General features: G+C 40.0%; 1 protein-coding gene across 1 annotated transcript in view; it reads left to right on the top strand.

Annotated features, from left to right (window-relative positions):
* Nucleotides 1-7146: 7146 nt before the first annotated feature.
* Nucleotides 7147-15442, top strand: part of pof1b (POF1B actin binding protein) — a 117335-nt gene continuing 109039 nt past the window's right edge. Inside the window, exon 1 of the mRNA XM_059977284.1 lies at nucleotides 7147-7595. Coding sequence (XP_059833267.1) covers nucleotides 7401-7595 — 195 coding nt within the window. The 5' untranslated portion in view covers nucleotides 7147-7400. The remainder of the gene's footprint in view (nucleotides 7596-15442) is intronic.

Here is a 15442-nt window from a genome sequence, read left to right as displayed (position 1 = left end):
AACCAGATACTCTTGGGGAAACTGTCTTTGCTGGGTCAAAACACCTCCCTTTGCAATTGGATACTGGACTTCTTAATGGTAAGACCACAGTCAATCTGCGTGGGCAGCAACATTTCTTGTCCCATTATGCTGAGCACTGGAGCTCCCCAAGGATGTGTGCTCAGCCGGCTGCTGTTCACACTGCTGACGCATGACTGTGTCGCAGGATCCACTTAAACTGTATCATCAAGGTTGCCGATGACAGAACAGTGGTTGGCCTTATCGAGAACAATGATGAGACCGAGAATATGGGAGGACGTGGAGCGGTGTGAGAACAACTTCAGCCTGATCATGAAGAAGACAAAAAGAAATCTTTGTGGACTTCAGGAAGGTGCACAAGAACCATCTCCCTCTGCAAATACATGGCTCCTTTGTAGACAGAATTAAGTGCACCAAGTTCCTGGGAGTTCACAACACTGATGACCTCACCTGGTCCCTCAATGTCACCTCCCTGAACAAGAAGGCACAGCAATGCCTCCACTTCCTAAGAAAATTGAGGCAAGCAAAGCTTTTGGAGCCCTTCCCCGTCATCCTAACTGAATTTTACAGGAACACCATTGAGAGCATCCTGACAAGTTGCATCTCCACCTGGTATGGGAGCAGTCAAGAATCGGACCAAAAGTCCCTACAAAGGACTGTGAGAACAGCCGGAAGAATCACAGGGTCTCCCTACTGTCCATCAGGAACATTTATTGAGCGTGCAGCATATACAGGACCCTTAGTATTATTCGAAGTGTCACTGGTTAAGCTGTTCTGCATTTAACATTCACGTACTTTAATATTTATGTGTGATTCACCTGTATATTTTATCTTTACTTTCATAAGTTATAGTGTGCTATGTGTACTACTGTGCTTATACCCTGGTTCAAAGAAACTTCATCTTGTTTCTAAATACAGTATGTGTACGTATGTTATATACACGTATATTTTTAAATGACAATTAACTTGACTTCTCTTGACTTGATCTGATCTTGGCAGTAGCTTCCTCTTGTTTTCTCTACTGTCAGCCATGCGAATCCTGTGTGGAGACTCAGGAACACCAGGTGCGTTCAAGATGTTGGATTCATCACTGCTGTCTCTTTTTTTTTTGACCAGTCAGGGTTGTTGGCCCTGAGCTGAACCCCTGAATCTGGAGTGCCAGTGGACCATTCTATATCTGGTTTCTACCCTTTGACCTGTTTGATATGGGTGACCATACCGGGAGTCAAAGCACAAGGCCCTGACCCCAGCCAACATAGCTCTCCAGGTCACCTAGCCTCCAAACCCGATGACAAGTTTGTGGCCCTCTTGGAGGTGACATATGTATTCCTTGAATGGTTTGGGCATAAGCTGTCTGGGTATTCTCTGTGCTTATTCTAGCAGTTGAGTATAATTTGCACTTTGTGTCAGAATCATAGAATTACACAGTATGGAAAGAGGATACTTGCCCAGTCCTGTTCATGCTGATCAGTGACTACCTTCTATCTCATATCTACCTTCATTCATATCTCCTAGCAGTTGGTTTACAGCTTCTGTCCTGGGCTATTCAAGTGCTCATTGAGGTGCTTTTTAAATGTTAAAATTTGCATATCAAGTCAATAGAGTAGACAAGTAGACAAAACAAATGTGTTAGTATTCATCAGATAGTGGAAGAAGCAGAGGTTGTCATTTTCTGAATTAACTCTTTCTGGATTGAAGTAATCAGAAGTGGACATAACAAAGGCTCTACTGATAATCTGCTAACCAGGGATCATTTCCAGTGAAGCTTTTTGTGGGATGCTCTTTGATAAGGCAGAAGAATCAATGCAGGCTTATGAACCTGAGCTCACTGTGTAACTTGAACTGGATGTAACTGGTTTGAAGTGGCCTAATTTAGCAGTAAAAACAAAGGAATGACATCAGAGACTTTTCACTATTCGCAAGAGTGATGAAGTGTTGCCATCTATCGCCTCAGGAGAGAGCCAATGAACAGTGAACACAGGACAGCCCAATAAGTCAAAACAAACAGAATCAAAGTATAGCGAAAGAAGGAAAAATAATAAAAATTGATGATTTGAGAGTAAGAAGAGTGAAAACTCTGGGAAGTCTGTCAAAAAGAAGTTGCTGTGTCTGGGCAGGGAGAAGGAACCAATGAGAGTTGCTCTGTTTTGGTGGGATGAGTGAGTTCTGGTTACTAAAGGAACAAAACCATTTAGGAATTGATGACCTGGGGGATCACCATAACTTGCATGGATATTTGCATTAAAATAATAGTTAATACAATAATGTTGAGAGTTTGAATTAATTAGGATTTGTGTAGTCATTTACCTAAACTAAGTTAGTTGACTACGGTAAGTGTCAAGAAAATGCTGACCCCTGACCCAACAAAGGGGACATTTTCCATAGAATGAAGCGAGGTTTTACCATACTGATTCCTGGCTGGAAGAACTGTTGTTTGTGGGGAGGTTTGGCTGTAAAGGCCGACAACACTATAGTGGAGAAAAAGTGAAGGAAATTATTTGAAATGTATAAAATTCTGAGATGGAGGGTCTAAAGATCTCAAATGAAGACTCACCCAGAGAGCGGTGAGCCTGTGGGACTCTCAAGCACAGAAAGCAGTGAGGGACAATTCACTTAATATGTTTAAAATAAGACACAGATTTTTAGAAACGAGAGGTGTTAGGAGGTATTGTGTGACAGCAAGAACTACAGAAATGAATTGATCATAACAATTCGTGCAACAGTTTAAAGAACCAGAGTCTACTCCTGCTCCCATCACCTACGTTTCAATCTGTTGAGTTATGACACAGAAATTCATTCATTCTATCAGATCCAATATGGGATCCCCTGAGCTCCTTTCCCCTCTTGTATTTTCCTGCAGACCTTCAATTTGTTCTTTCTCATATGCCCATTAACTTCCCGTTGAATTTTCCCCCTCCCTCTTTACCTATAGAAGGGATAATTACAGAAGCCAACTACTCCAACTACTTCACAGGAAGGATGATCAAACTCCAGACATTTAAAAGACAATAATTGTCTGGACGTTGCAGTACTCTTGGTGTATATTTCCCTGTGTTTTTCACTTGTGCATCAAGAATCTCTTCTGCGAATTCACTAAATCTAAATGGTCATATGGTACATGATTCATGTTTCAAAATATCTCCCAAGTACAGTAAACATCAGCAAATAAACTGAAAGAAAGCATTCTTGAAGGTAAAATGAACACCTGGAAATCCATTGCTGCACTTCAGCAGGCTACCGGGCCACTAGAAATACTAGGCATCTGCCGACGAAAACTGGATTCAATCCAACCACCAAAATTGTTTCAGTATCTCACTAATGGCATTGGGTGGGTCACCAAATGTTTCATCCAACACCCACCTGAAACTATTTTATTTTGTGACTGATACAAGCACAAGTCAGCAACTGACAAATACAATGTGCCCCTTTTTAATCATCAATATTTATTAAATACCAGAAAGATAGGTCTGTTAAAACAACTTCACTTTCGAGTTCACCTAGTTAACAACTGCTCTTTGCAAATTTCTTTCAATGAAGCTGATAACCCACTACAATAATGCATAAATTCTGATGCCATTGGATCTTCACATTAAGAGCTATGATGATGCATCAGCCTGAATATAGGTTAATTACTTTGCAATGAGACACTCCCTATCAAGTCACTGCTTGTTGCTAGATATTTTTTCCAATAAACCTCTCACCGCTTGAAAGACTTTAATGAACTCTGCTAGTGTTCTGTTAAAATAATATACTTGACAGTTGCTTGTAGTTTCAACCCAGCCCAATTTCATATTTTGTTCCCTCAATACCTTTGTGTGATATAATTGCTATCTCTAGAATGCCCTGCAATCTCAGACTGTTCACTAATCCTGCTGTACTTGGAGAGCTATATAACCTTTGTAGTGTTCAATTATGCTGATGTCGAGCAAAACTTATGGAACAGGAATTTTTTTGTTTCATCTCCTAATCTTCAAGTGAATCAAAATCGTAAGTTAATTTTCAATGCCAGTAATATCCATTGAATGAAACCACTGAAGGAGTGTGATGGTTGGAATTATTGGCATGTTTCTTTAAAAGCCCAGTGAAAACACTAAATTAATAGCAGATTGTGGCCTCTTTTATTTACTTTATAATAGCATATGCATTCAAAATGTCATATTCTTACTCACTATGTGAAGGTGTTCATGAAAATGATAGGAATATTTGAGTTGACAGCAAAAATGTCAGTGGAAACTGTTAGAGTAATTTTTGGGTTTAGGCCATTAACACGTAGTAAATGGTTTCAGCCACCAGACTTCTGTTCCTTGACAATGCATTTCCTAAAAGCTGTGAAGATGTTGCTGGTGAGAAGGTGTGAGGTTTGCATGCAGTTTCGAAGACAGCATTATCTATACTCTGTAAATATGGATTGTTCTTCAGGTTAAGAATGTAAAATACCAAATAAGTGTATTGTGGATTCAGTTTGGAACAATGGATTCCCGAATACCAGTCCAGATGCTGCTGGCACTGGTGGGATGGACGTAATTGGGAGGTGTGAAGTTTGTATGTAGCTTCAAAAGAAAGCATTGTCTATACTTTGTAAATATGGAATTGTCCTTTGTGTGTGTGTGTAGCAAATAAATATCAAGCCCCATGTTGGGTAGCAGACCTTTCCACCGAAAGCATCTCTGTCCGTATGATGCCTACTGAACCTCGTTTTTTTGAATAAAGAAGCTGCTTTGTATCTACCAGTAACTCACTCTCTGGTGATTTCATCCACACAGCAACGGAAACTACCAAACATTTTTGTTATGTACATGGCTTGCTGTGTGGTATATTGCCTATAGCAAAAACTGGAAGTATCCTTGTTAGAGATGTATCATGATAAGTATCTCCTCAAGATTTTTTGATAGGATTACCAACAAGTAATATGAGAACATTTTCATACAGGCAAAATGATTAACCAAATCAGACGGATTCTAACATGCTAAACATTATGTTTATTTGTAAATTCTTTCATCAAAGGCAGATGTGAAAGAATTAGCACAGTTTCTGTAAAACTTTTAATTATACACTATCAATTGTTGTGACATTTTCTAGAATCTTTAACTTTCCTATAATATTCTGCTTTTTTTCCCTCTGGCTCAGCTTCAATTGTTGAAGAATGAACGTATTTCTCCAGCTTACATAGATGCCAAAACAAACAACAGGATAGTTTTGGATCAGGGAAGGTGTCCTGACAAAACCATTCATGGCTAGAGGCACGTTTCCTTTGGTCAGAAAGTATTTGTGTTTTGACTGCAAATGGGACATGTTTGGACAACTTAGCCCAAGCAGAGACCATGGTACAGCAGCTGAAGGCAAAATATCACATCTGAACCAAATATTTTGGGAGATGCTGAAATCTCTAATTCATAAAACACTTTAACAAAGCCAGTATAAAACGTATCAGTCAAATTAATTAAAGTGTATGAAGTGTAATTCAAACATGGAACACAGAACATAGCATAACACTGCACAATACAGCTCACTATGTTTTGCCAACCCTTTAACCTACTCCAACATCAAACTAACTCTTCCCTCCCACATAGCCCTCCATTTTACCTACCAGAGAGCCCCTTAAATGCTGCAAAGGTATCTGCCTCCACCACCATCCCTGGCAGTGCATTCCATGCACCTACTGCTCCTACTGTAAAAAAAAACTAGCTCTGACATCCCCCCATACCCACTTCTTTCCTCCAAACACCTTAGAATTATGACCCCTTATATTAGCCATTTCCTCTTGTCCTCATCTACCACCCCACCGGCCTCCACGTCCAGTACATAATTCTCTGAAACTTCTGCCATCTCCAACATGATCCCACCACCAGCGCATCTCCTCCACTACACCTCCCCCCTCACTACCATTCAGGGTCCCAAACAGTCCTTCCAGGTGAGATGACACTTTACCTGTGAGTTTGTTGGAGTCATTTACTGTCTACGGTGCTCCCAGTGTGGCCTCCTGTATACCGATGAGACCTGATGTAGATTGGGAGACAGAAAATGTGGGATCTCCCAGTGGCCACCCATTTTAATTCCACTTCCCATTCTGCTATGTCCATCCATGGCCTCCTCCGCTGTCGTGATGAGGCGACACTTAGGTTGGAGGAGCAACATGTTGTATTCCGTCTGGTAGCCTCCAACCTGATGGCATGAACATCAATTTCTCGAACTTCAGGTAATGCTCCCCCCACACTATTTCCCTCTCTCACCTCATCTCCTTGCCTACCCAGTGCCTCCCTCTGGCACTCCTCCTCCCTTTTCTTTCTTCCATGGCCTTCTGTCCCTTTAACCAATCAATTTCCCAGCTCTTTACTTCATCCTTCCTCCTTCATGTTTCATCTATCTCTCCCCTCCTCTCACCTTTTAAATCTACTCCTCAGCTTTTTATCTTCCAGTTGTGCCGAAGGGTCTCGGCCTGAAACATTGTTCAAATTGGTTAAAGTTCACAGGCCAAATTACAAAGAAAGCCCAATTGTCCTGAGTGAATACATGAAAACATCAAGAAATTTGTAGATCTGCTTCTTGAACAGAATCTACTCATCATTCAGGCACTATATTACCTCTTCCTTCCTTGACAAATATTGTATCAACTAGATTGAACCTAAATTAACATTTTAATTAATGGCAGTCAAAAAATTGCAGTTTCATTTTAAATGTAAACTTGGGTGAATTATGTAGCATTTCCTAGTGTGTGACACATGGTTTTTGTTTTTCTGCTATAATGAGATGAAACCACTGTGTTAACATTTGGTCTTTAAGACTCCCCTGAATTGTCAAATTTGTATTAACTTTATATATTGCAATTCATATTCCAAGGCATACTGTGGGCAGCTCATAACAATCTGATAATGAAAGGATTAGCAGGTTAATTGGTCATTGTAAATTGCCCCAAATTGATTAGGCTAGGATTAAACCAGGGGTCGTTGGAGTAATTAGGGCTGAGTCCGTGATGTATCTCAATTACAGCAATCAATAAACAAAGGGCTGCCTTAAAATAGGTCAAAGAGACAGATTCCGGGAAGGCCTTTACTCTGATTAGACATTATTAAAAACTCACGAGTTGAAATATTTACAGAGCTTTTTAATTTTCAACCACCTAGGAAATCAGGAAATTAAAAATAGGTACATATTTTCTTCTTTCAGGTGGAGTGGGGCGTGATGCGAAACAAGCGACACCGCCCTGTGAGGTATCTGCAGATGACTGTCACTCAGAGTCCGGTAGAGGTGTGTCTCTCCTCGGCACGCCTATGCCTTGGAAAGTTATACACTCTGTGCTCCGTCGACGTTACCTTTTGCTCCTGTCCTAGTCCTCGGTTCTGTGTGGGGTAGCCATTCGCCCCTTCGCAAGCCGGTTTTCCAACATGTCACTGCGAATGCGACCAGGAAGTTCGTCCACCGTCTCGGAAAGTTCGTATTATGAGAGTATCGAGCGCGCCAGTTCTCCGAGACCCGTGTTCAACGTGCAAGAGCAGAAGCAGTACATTGCCGTTGCTAGTCCCACCGGCAGCGTCACCAGGGTAATCCGACAGGGCGGAGGTCCCCAGATCATCGAACGGGTGAGGCAACTGTTGCAATGCAGCTGCTATTACCATTGAGGGGATTACTTGAATAAAATGGGGTTTCAATAGACCGCGCATCGTTCTTTTATGTTAACGGGTTCCTTTGTACATATGTCTGTTACACAGATCTTGAAAACTTTTTATAACTTGTCAATATGTGGTGAAAACAGACGGTTAATATGATTGGCTGAATAAACAGGGCGATTCACCTGTGTGGGGTGACGTCTGCCCCTGCAGGCTGATCATAGTTAACTTTTTGTTGCCAGTGATGTTAAACATGATTGACTCTCGCTTCCCCGGGTTTGTTTTGGTTCTTTTGCTTACACTTGTAAACTTCCTGGTGTATCCTTCTCTCTTTCCCTAAATTCTTCAACCTCTTTCCAAAGCAAATAGTGTATCAAATATCTACTGCTAAAATTGCTACATTACTGGGTTTACTGAGGTATTATAAAAGTCAACCCTTATGATGTAGGAACAAATACAAGGCAAGGTTCCAGTAAGTAATTTTGTAATTTCAATATCTATTTGGATTTGCCTTTCTATCCACCAGTTCCATGTATGAACACATTTTAAGAACTGGACCACACTGCCTATTGGTATTTGAGAGATGGCTTCCCATTAGTTTCTCTTTTCATGAAAAAAAAACTGGGCAGTTTTGACCTAATTGGAGTAACAGAAGAAAAGTCAATGTGAAGTGATGGTCTTTCAGTGTCTGCTTGTTTTGAGCTGTTACTAAAGTATAATCTTTAATCTTTTGCTGATCAACCCTGTAAGTGACCTGGTCAAATTAATACCTTTAAACCTCCAGGTGGACCAAAATGTTTGTTTAAAATTAATCATTTTTCTTGAGGAATTAAAGAATTTGATCTGATTTGCCCAGAACTGATATTGAGTTAGAAAGTGAGCACTGTTGTGCAAATAAAACTTTGCATGTAATATTAAGGCTAGTATGCTGCATCATTTAATTCTATCAATCATTTTATCTTTCCTCTGGTATCTGGGGAATAGCCTAATCTGGTCTGATTTCTTTATTTTCTCTCAGCACTACTGTGCATTGTAAAATTACAGACATTTTGATTCCTGATATAATAAGGAGACTGATTAAATCATTATGAAACAGGAAGAAAATCTTAAGCAACTGGTGGCTGTTGTTGCTCCATTGACAATCACTGCTCAGATCTTTGCTCAGAATTTTTATTCTGTTTATTTTTATCTGTATCCACAATGGCTTGCTGACTGACTTGGCATTTTGCTAGATTTAATACTTCAAGGGCATCTTCTTTCCTCTTCAGTCCTGAATAAGGGTCTCTGCCTGAAACATTGACTGTTTATTCATTGTCATAGATGCTTCTTTGCCTGCAGAGTTCTTCCAGCATTTTGTGTTACTTTAGATTTCCAGTATCTGTATACGTGTTTTTAATATTTCATTACCTGCTTTTATAATATTTGGTACCCAAGACTAACCCTACAGCATTTTTTCTAGTTCTTGAGAGGTGATTTTTTTTTTTAATTACCCTGGGGTTATGGTGCTGGAATTCAGAATCCACAAAATAAGGAAGCTACTAGAGAGTGTAGATGGTGTCTTTCTTCCTTTAATACCTTCTGTAGCAGAAATAGAAAAGGGAACATTGGAAGTTTGAAGAAATAGTATCTTTGGAGGCACAGCAGAACAAGTGTCTCAATGGGAACAATAGATTAATATTCCAGTATGACACCATTCAGAACTTTGAAGATATCTGTGTTTATTCATGGAAAAGTTGCATCAGTTATGAACACTCAGTTACATCTTTCAGTGATGTTTTATGCTCTGTCCAAGTGGCTTTTCCCTGGCTTTAATGCACTATCAGCAGATTTAGAAGAAGTCTCTTCATCATACTGGACCATTGAATTGATGTGCAGTTTCACCAGCCTTTTTCCGGTCAGACCAAATGCTTTTCTGTTTATCCATTCTTTTACTCAAGAATAAGAAGAAATCATTGTTGGGTCAGGCATTATGATTAGGAATCAAGGGGTAGGGGCAGGTGAGGGAATTTAAGATGGTGAATGTCTAAAGGATAGGAACTAGAGTTTAGGATGCATGTTTTACTGAATCAAATATCCTGTTCTGAATTATTAAACTTTATAAAAGATGGGTGATTGTAGAGCTCCCAGGTTTCACTTAATGTATTATGTACACAGATCCACTTTCCTTTCTGGTATAAAATATTTTTTTCATACCATTAGAAGAAAAGTGTGGCTTTCCCTCCTGAATTGATCAATATTTGTCACTTAATATATCTGATTATTCTTTTTCTGTGATTTGTGAGACTTTGTTGCACCGAAGCTGCTTGTTGCATTTCCCTATGTTGTCATCGTGTTTGCACATTAGAAACGGATCATTTGCTCTATACTGAGCTCTGTCGTGGCAAGACATTGCCAGGTAAACAAGAAAAGGTTCAGAAATGTTCTGGTAGAAATTACTTTCCCATGAAATGTGAATCCTTTGGCTAGGACTGTTCAAAATGGAGATGGATCATTTGGGATGGGGCTGAGAAGCTCAAGTCCATGCATCAGAAAGTGCCGTGTAGATGCTGGGAATGGTGTGCTAGTTCTGAAATTCCCACCATCTCCTTTTAAGCAACTTATGCTGAGTATGCCTATCTCTCATTAGCTTCATCAATTGCCTCAGAACGCACAGAACTAGATTAGAAGCAAGTCATCCTCAATCCTGGAGCATTCTCATCTTTTCTAAAAAGACAAAAGTAATTCATCAGCTGTACGCAATACACAAAATGCTGAAGAAACTTAGCAGGCTAGGCAGCATCTGTGGAAAAGAGTGAACAGTGGATGGTTTAAGCCGAGACCCTTCATCAAGATGAAGGGCCTTGTCCCAAAACGGTGTCTGTTCACTCTTCTCCATTGATGCTGAGTTTCTTTAGCATTTTGTGTGTTGCTTGGGGTTTCCAGCATCTGCAGATTTTCTCATGCTTGTCATCAGCTGTAAAGTGTTTTGATAAGTTGAGGCTAGGAAAGCCATTATATGATTAAATTTTAGTATTATCTGTTCCCTTGGCTCTTTATTGTTATAGATTATATAAGTTACAAAATAGTGTTGATGGGTCAAAGAATTTAGTTATGTACTTGCTGTTCTTGAAGGAAACAATGTAGCAATATAAAACTGCAGCAATAATTTACATAAAGGTTGAGTTTGAAGAATAATAGGAATAGTTGCTTGGGCCTTGTGGATGTCCAATGTGTTATAGCCCAATGATCACCTCATCAGCTGCAGCACTGTTACAACCTGAAAGTGAGCTGAAGAATTGGGCAGTGGTTCCAAAACTTTGAGCCACGTTTATGTGAAGATGCAAAGATAAATTTGTTTACAGCAGCGTCACAGGCATATAGCATTGTATAAGCAGCATTCACAAAAAAAAGCATAAATCCTGCACAATTTTTATACAAAAAAAATAATTTGAACAAAAAATCCAAGTCCACTTTAGTACAAACCAATCAAAGTGATTATAGTGTTTCTAAACTGGGTGATTGGCATTTTGCTGATTGGTTGAAGAACCAAATGGTTGAAGCAAAGTAGAAGTAGCTGTTCTTGAAACTGATGTGGGACTTACTTCTGCCTGACGGTAGTATGAAAATGACATGGGTCCAGTTGGTGGTGAGTCTTTAATGATAATATCCTGTGGAAACTACCGATGGTGGGGAGGGATCTGCCCAAGGTATATTGATAATATCCATTTTATGCTTCAAATGTTTGATAGTAAATAACTTTCCTCCATTATACTCAAGTTGAATTGCTTGAAGCTGATGAAAACCATTGCTCTGGTACAATTATTTTAAAATAATGAAACCTCCTGTGGATGGGGGAGGAACCTGGAGGAATTTACAAGCCAGCAATTTCCAACATGATGGATGAACATTATATTTACCAATGAGATCTTAGTGGAAGTAATTAACATCATTTTGCTTCTCTGGGAAATCTTTGCAGAATGGACTCTCCTGTTGACACAAATTCATATCTATTTTATGGAAATACATTTCATGCATAGTGCCAATTAGAATGATTATTTGCTGATATAATTTAAGCACAGATTTTTAACTCTGAAGAATGTATTGGCATTACTTCAAACAGGGTAGTTTAATAGTGGGTGTTTCCAAAAGCAACTCAGTACACTAGAAGCAAATTGTTTGCAATTCCACTGGACAATAACCTGAAAAAGAGAGACGAAAACAATCACTAGGAAATCTGCAGATGCTGGAAATTCAAACAAAACACACAAAATGCTGGTGGAACACAGCAGGCCAGGCAGCATCTATAAGGGGAAGCACTGTCGACAAAACAATCCCTATCTTACCCCTTTAAATAACGACTAACATTTTTACGCCCCTGTTTATTAAAATATTTACTGTATAATTTACAGACCTGTTCTAATTACCAGAAATTTTATATGAAACCATGTTTAAAATGGTTAACCATTGTTCAAGTAGCAAAACACTATAATAGCCTGATCATTTTTTTTTTACTGCTGGTGGAAATTTTTTTCCTTGCTTTTGCTTCTGCCTACATAGATACATACGAGCAGAATGAGTTCACTAGGTCCGTTAAGTCTGGTCTGCAATATATACAGCAGTCTTATACAGTATGTGTATTTACATATAATACTTCAATGCTTAATTATGAACATTTTCTAGTTATCTTATTATTAATCCATGTTTGGTCAAAGCCCAAGTTAACTTAAGTTATAGGAAAAGATTGATTAAGTTAGGAATTTATCCTCTGAAGTGTAGGAGAATGGGGGACATCTGATAGAGGCTTACAAAATTATAAAGTATAAATGGGATTAATGCAAGCAGACTGCTTTTTGCTGTAGTTGGGTGAAAATAGAACTAGAGGTCATGAGTGAAAGGTGGAATATTTAAGAGGACCCAGAGGGGGAATCATCTTCACTCAGAGGGCAGTGCGAGTGTGGACCACGCTGCTAGCTGGCGTGGTGGATGTGAGTTCAATTGCAATGTTTAAGAAAGTTTGGATAGGTACATGGACAGGGGACTGTGGTTTGATGGAACTAGGCAGAATAACATTTTGGCATGGGCTGATGTGCCTGCTGCGGTGTTCTATGATTCGAAAGCTGGCTAATTCAATGCACCAGCCTTTGGAGGAAGAAGAATCAAGTTGATAAACCTATTTTTTAAAAAAAAAACCTCTCAAATCTCTCAGATGCTTGGGCATAAATTGGTTAGTCTTTTGAACAAACAATTGGCATCTCATATCCACCCCATTCTTTTATGGCCCTGTAGGATCTTACACTTTATTACTGCCTTTCTCCATCTTTCCTCTGCTGTACTTGCCTTGCTTTCCATTCTGTTTGGCTTCTTGTCTTCCCTTCCCCATCGTTGTATCTTTCTGATCAGTCCACCCTCTTTCCTTATCTTCCTTTCCATTCCGTTTGACTTCTTATTCACCCTTGTTTCGTTCTGAACTGTCTGCCCTTCCCTTGTCTCCCTTTTGCATCTGTTTGCCTTTCATTTTGCTCCTGGTTCACTTAATTTCCTTTACTTCTCTATTTCTCCTCCCTTGCATATTCTGATGGAGACCTAATTTATGGAAAATTCAATTCAAAAAAAATTCTCCATTCTTTTTCCAGGAACAGAAATGGTTCTTGGAAATGCCCTGAAGCTATATCAGCCATTATATTCTCAATGACTGTTTTATAAGTGGTGTGGAAAACACTTGGTGTGAAGCATTTAGCCACAGTTTATCTTTCACATTTTTGCTTTAGAATTATTATCAAGCAAAATAAATGTGATAATATTTTTGTGTCAAATATAGTATTTGCCCAATGAAATTGCAATGAGTAATGGAAGAAGTATTACAGTATCACTGAAGTTAAGGAATTTTTCAAATATTATTGCAACTTTGTTCTGTGAACTCTTTTAACCTCTTTCAGTCAATTCAAAGATTCAAAGTACATTTTTCAAAGTATGCACAGATATACAGAATACAACTCAAGATTCCTCCTTCCACAGCTAGCCACAAAACAAAAAAACAGCGTGGAACTCATTCAAAGAAAACATCAAATATGCAACAAAAATAAACGCAAATGCCAAAAGGTGAATGAACAACACGGAATACCAAACATCATCAAACAAGCAGTATTTAGTTCAGCTCAGGGCTGTGCCACCAGCTAACTGCAGCTCACAGCGCCAGTCTTTGCTGAAGAACTCCAGCCTACACTAAAGCACCTGATTTCCTAAAAAGCAGCAAAATAAAAAGTAAGCAGAATCCAGAAGCACATGCAACATGAGCCTCAGTCCCCCAAAACGAGTCTGCAGCCACGAGCCTCGCCGATTGCTCTTTGCAATGTGGAAACCAAGGCTCCTGTCCTTTCCTCTGACAGCAATTAGCGAGAGGAGTAGGAAGACTGATCAAACACAGGCAGACAGCACTGATTATCCACCACGCACCCGGCTCTCACCCCTGCTGTCTTCAACATTGAGTAATCCCTCAGAGAGAAGCTGACTGTGAGCTTTTGCTGTCTCCAGGTCGTACACACCTCTCCCAACCTCAGAGCTTCCTTGGAGATAGCGAAGTGCCAGATCGCTCAATCAGCTCAAAAACAGACCATCAAAATGTAATTCACTGGCTTCAATTGCACACAGCTTAGTAGTAGAATCGTATTTGAAAGCAGTAGTAATAGTTTGCTGAGACAAAATGGTGACAATCATTTGTTTACACAATAAGAAAATACAAACCACAAATTGGCATGCACGCAATGCTGACGACTGCTGACTATGCTGACTAGCAGGCAGCTCACTACGGAAGTGAACAAACAATTCGCATTTCGGGTTGGGTCACTTCATCAGGAATGGAAAGAAAGGGGGAGGGTGCCAAAAATACAAAGGTGGGGAGAGGGGAAACAGGACAAGATAGGTGAAGCTGGGAGGTGATGTGAAATGGCCAAGGGCTGGAGAAGAAGGAATCTGATGGGACAGAAGAGTAGATGGTGGAAGAAAGAAGGGTACCATGAGGTAGTGATAGACAGGTGAGTGGAAGAGGTAGGAGGACAAAGTGGGGGAAATGAGGATGGAAAGGAGAGGAAGCTATCCTGAATTTTGAAAAAATCACTGTTCATGCTATTGGGTTGGAGGCTGCCTTGACAGACTATAAGGTGTTGCTCCACCAATCTTAGAGTGACCTCATCATGGCTGAAGGAGTGGTCATAAAATGGGAGTGGGGATAAGAACTGAAATGGTTGGCCATCAGGAAATTCTGTTTTTTGGTGATGAAGCTGAGGTTCTCAACAAAGCAGCCCTCCAGTCGACATCAAGTCTCACCAATGTAGAGGAAGCCGAATACAGAAGACAGTCCCAACTAATTTACAAGTAAAGCTTCCGTTCACCTGGAAGGACTGTTTGGGGCCCTGAATGGAGGTGAGGGTGGAGGTGAATGGGAAGCTGTGGCACTTCTGCCAGTTGCCAGGAAGGAGATGGGGAGGATGAGTCACTTGATGTGGCCTCCTCTGCTTTTGTGAGACCTGATGTAGATTGGGGGACCACCTGAACTCCATTCACAAAAAGCAGAATTTCTTGGTGGCCTACCATTTCAGTTCCTATCCTATCCCTATTCCCATTCCCACATTTCAGTCTATGGCCACCTCTTCAGCCACGATGAGGCCACTCTTGGGTTGGACATTGTATTCCGTCAAGGTAACCTCAAACTTGATAACATGAACATAAATTTCGCCAACTTATGGTAATTTTTCTCCCCACTCTCTTCCCTCTTCACTCTTTATTGCAAAGGGATGAAATTACACTTGAGTTTTTTTTCTGGCAGAGTTTGCTGAGATATTCCA

Source organism: Hypanus sabinus, chromosome 8 (assembly GCF_030144855.1).
Source record: "Hypanus sabinus isolate sHypSab1 chromosome 8, sHypSab1.hap1, whole genome shotgun sequence".
Classification (NCBI taxonomy): domain Eukaryota; kingdom Metazoa; phylum Chordata; class Chondrichthyes; order Myliobatiformes; family Dasyatidae; genus Hypanus; species Hypanus sabinus.
The sequence above is the reverse complement of the archived record's forward strand: the minus strand, read 5'-3'. Positions and strand labels throughout refer to the sequence as shown.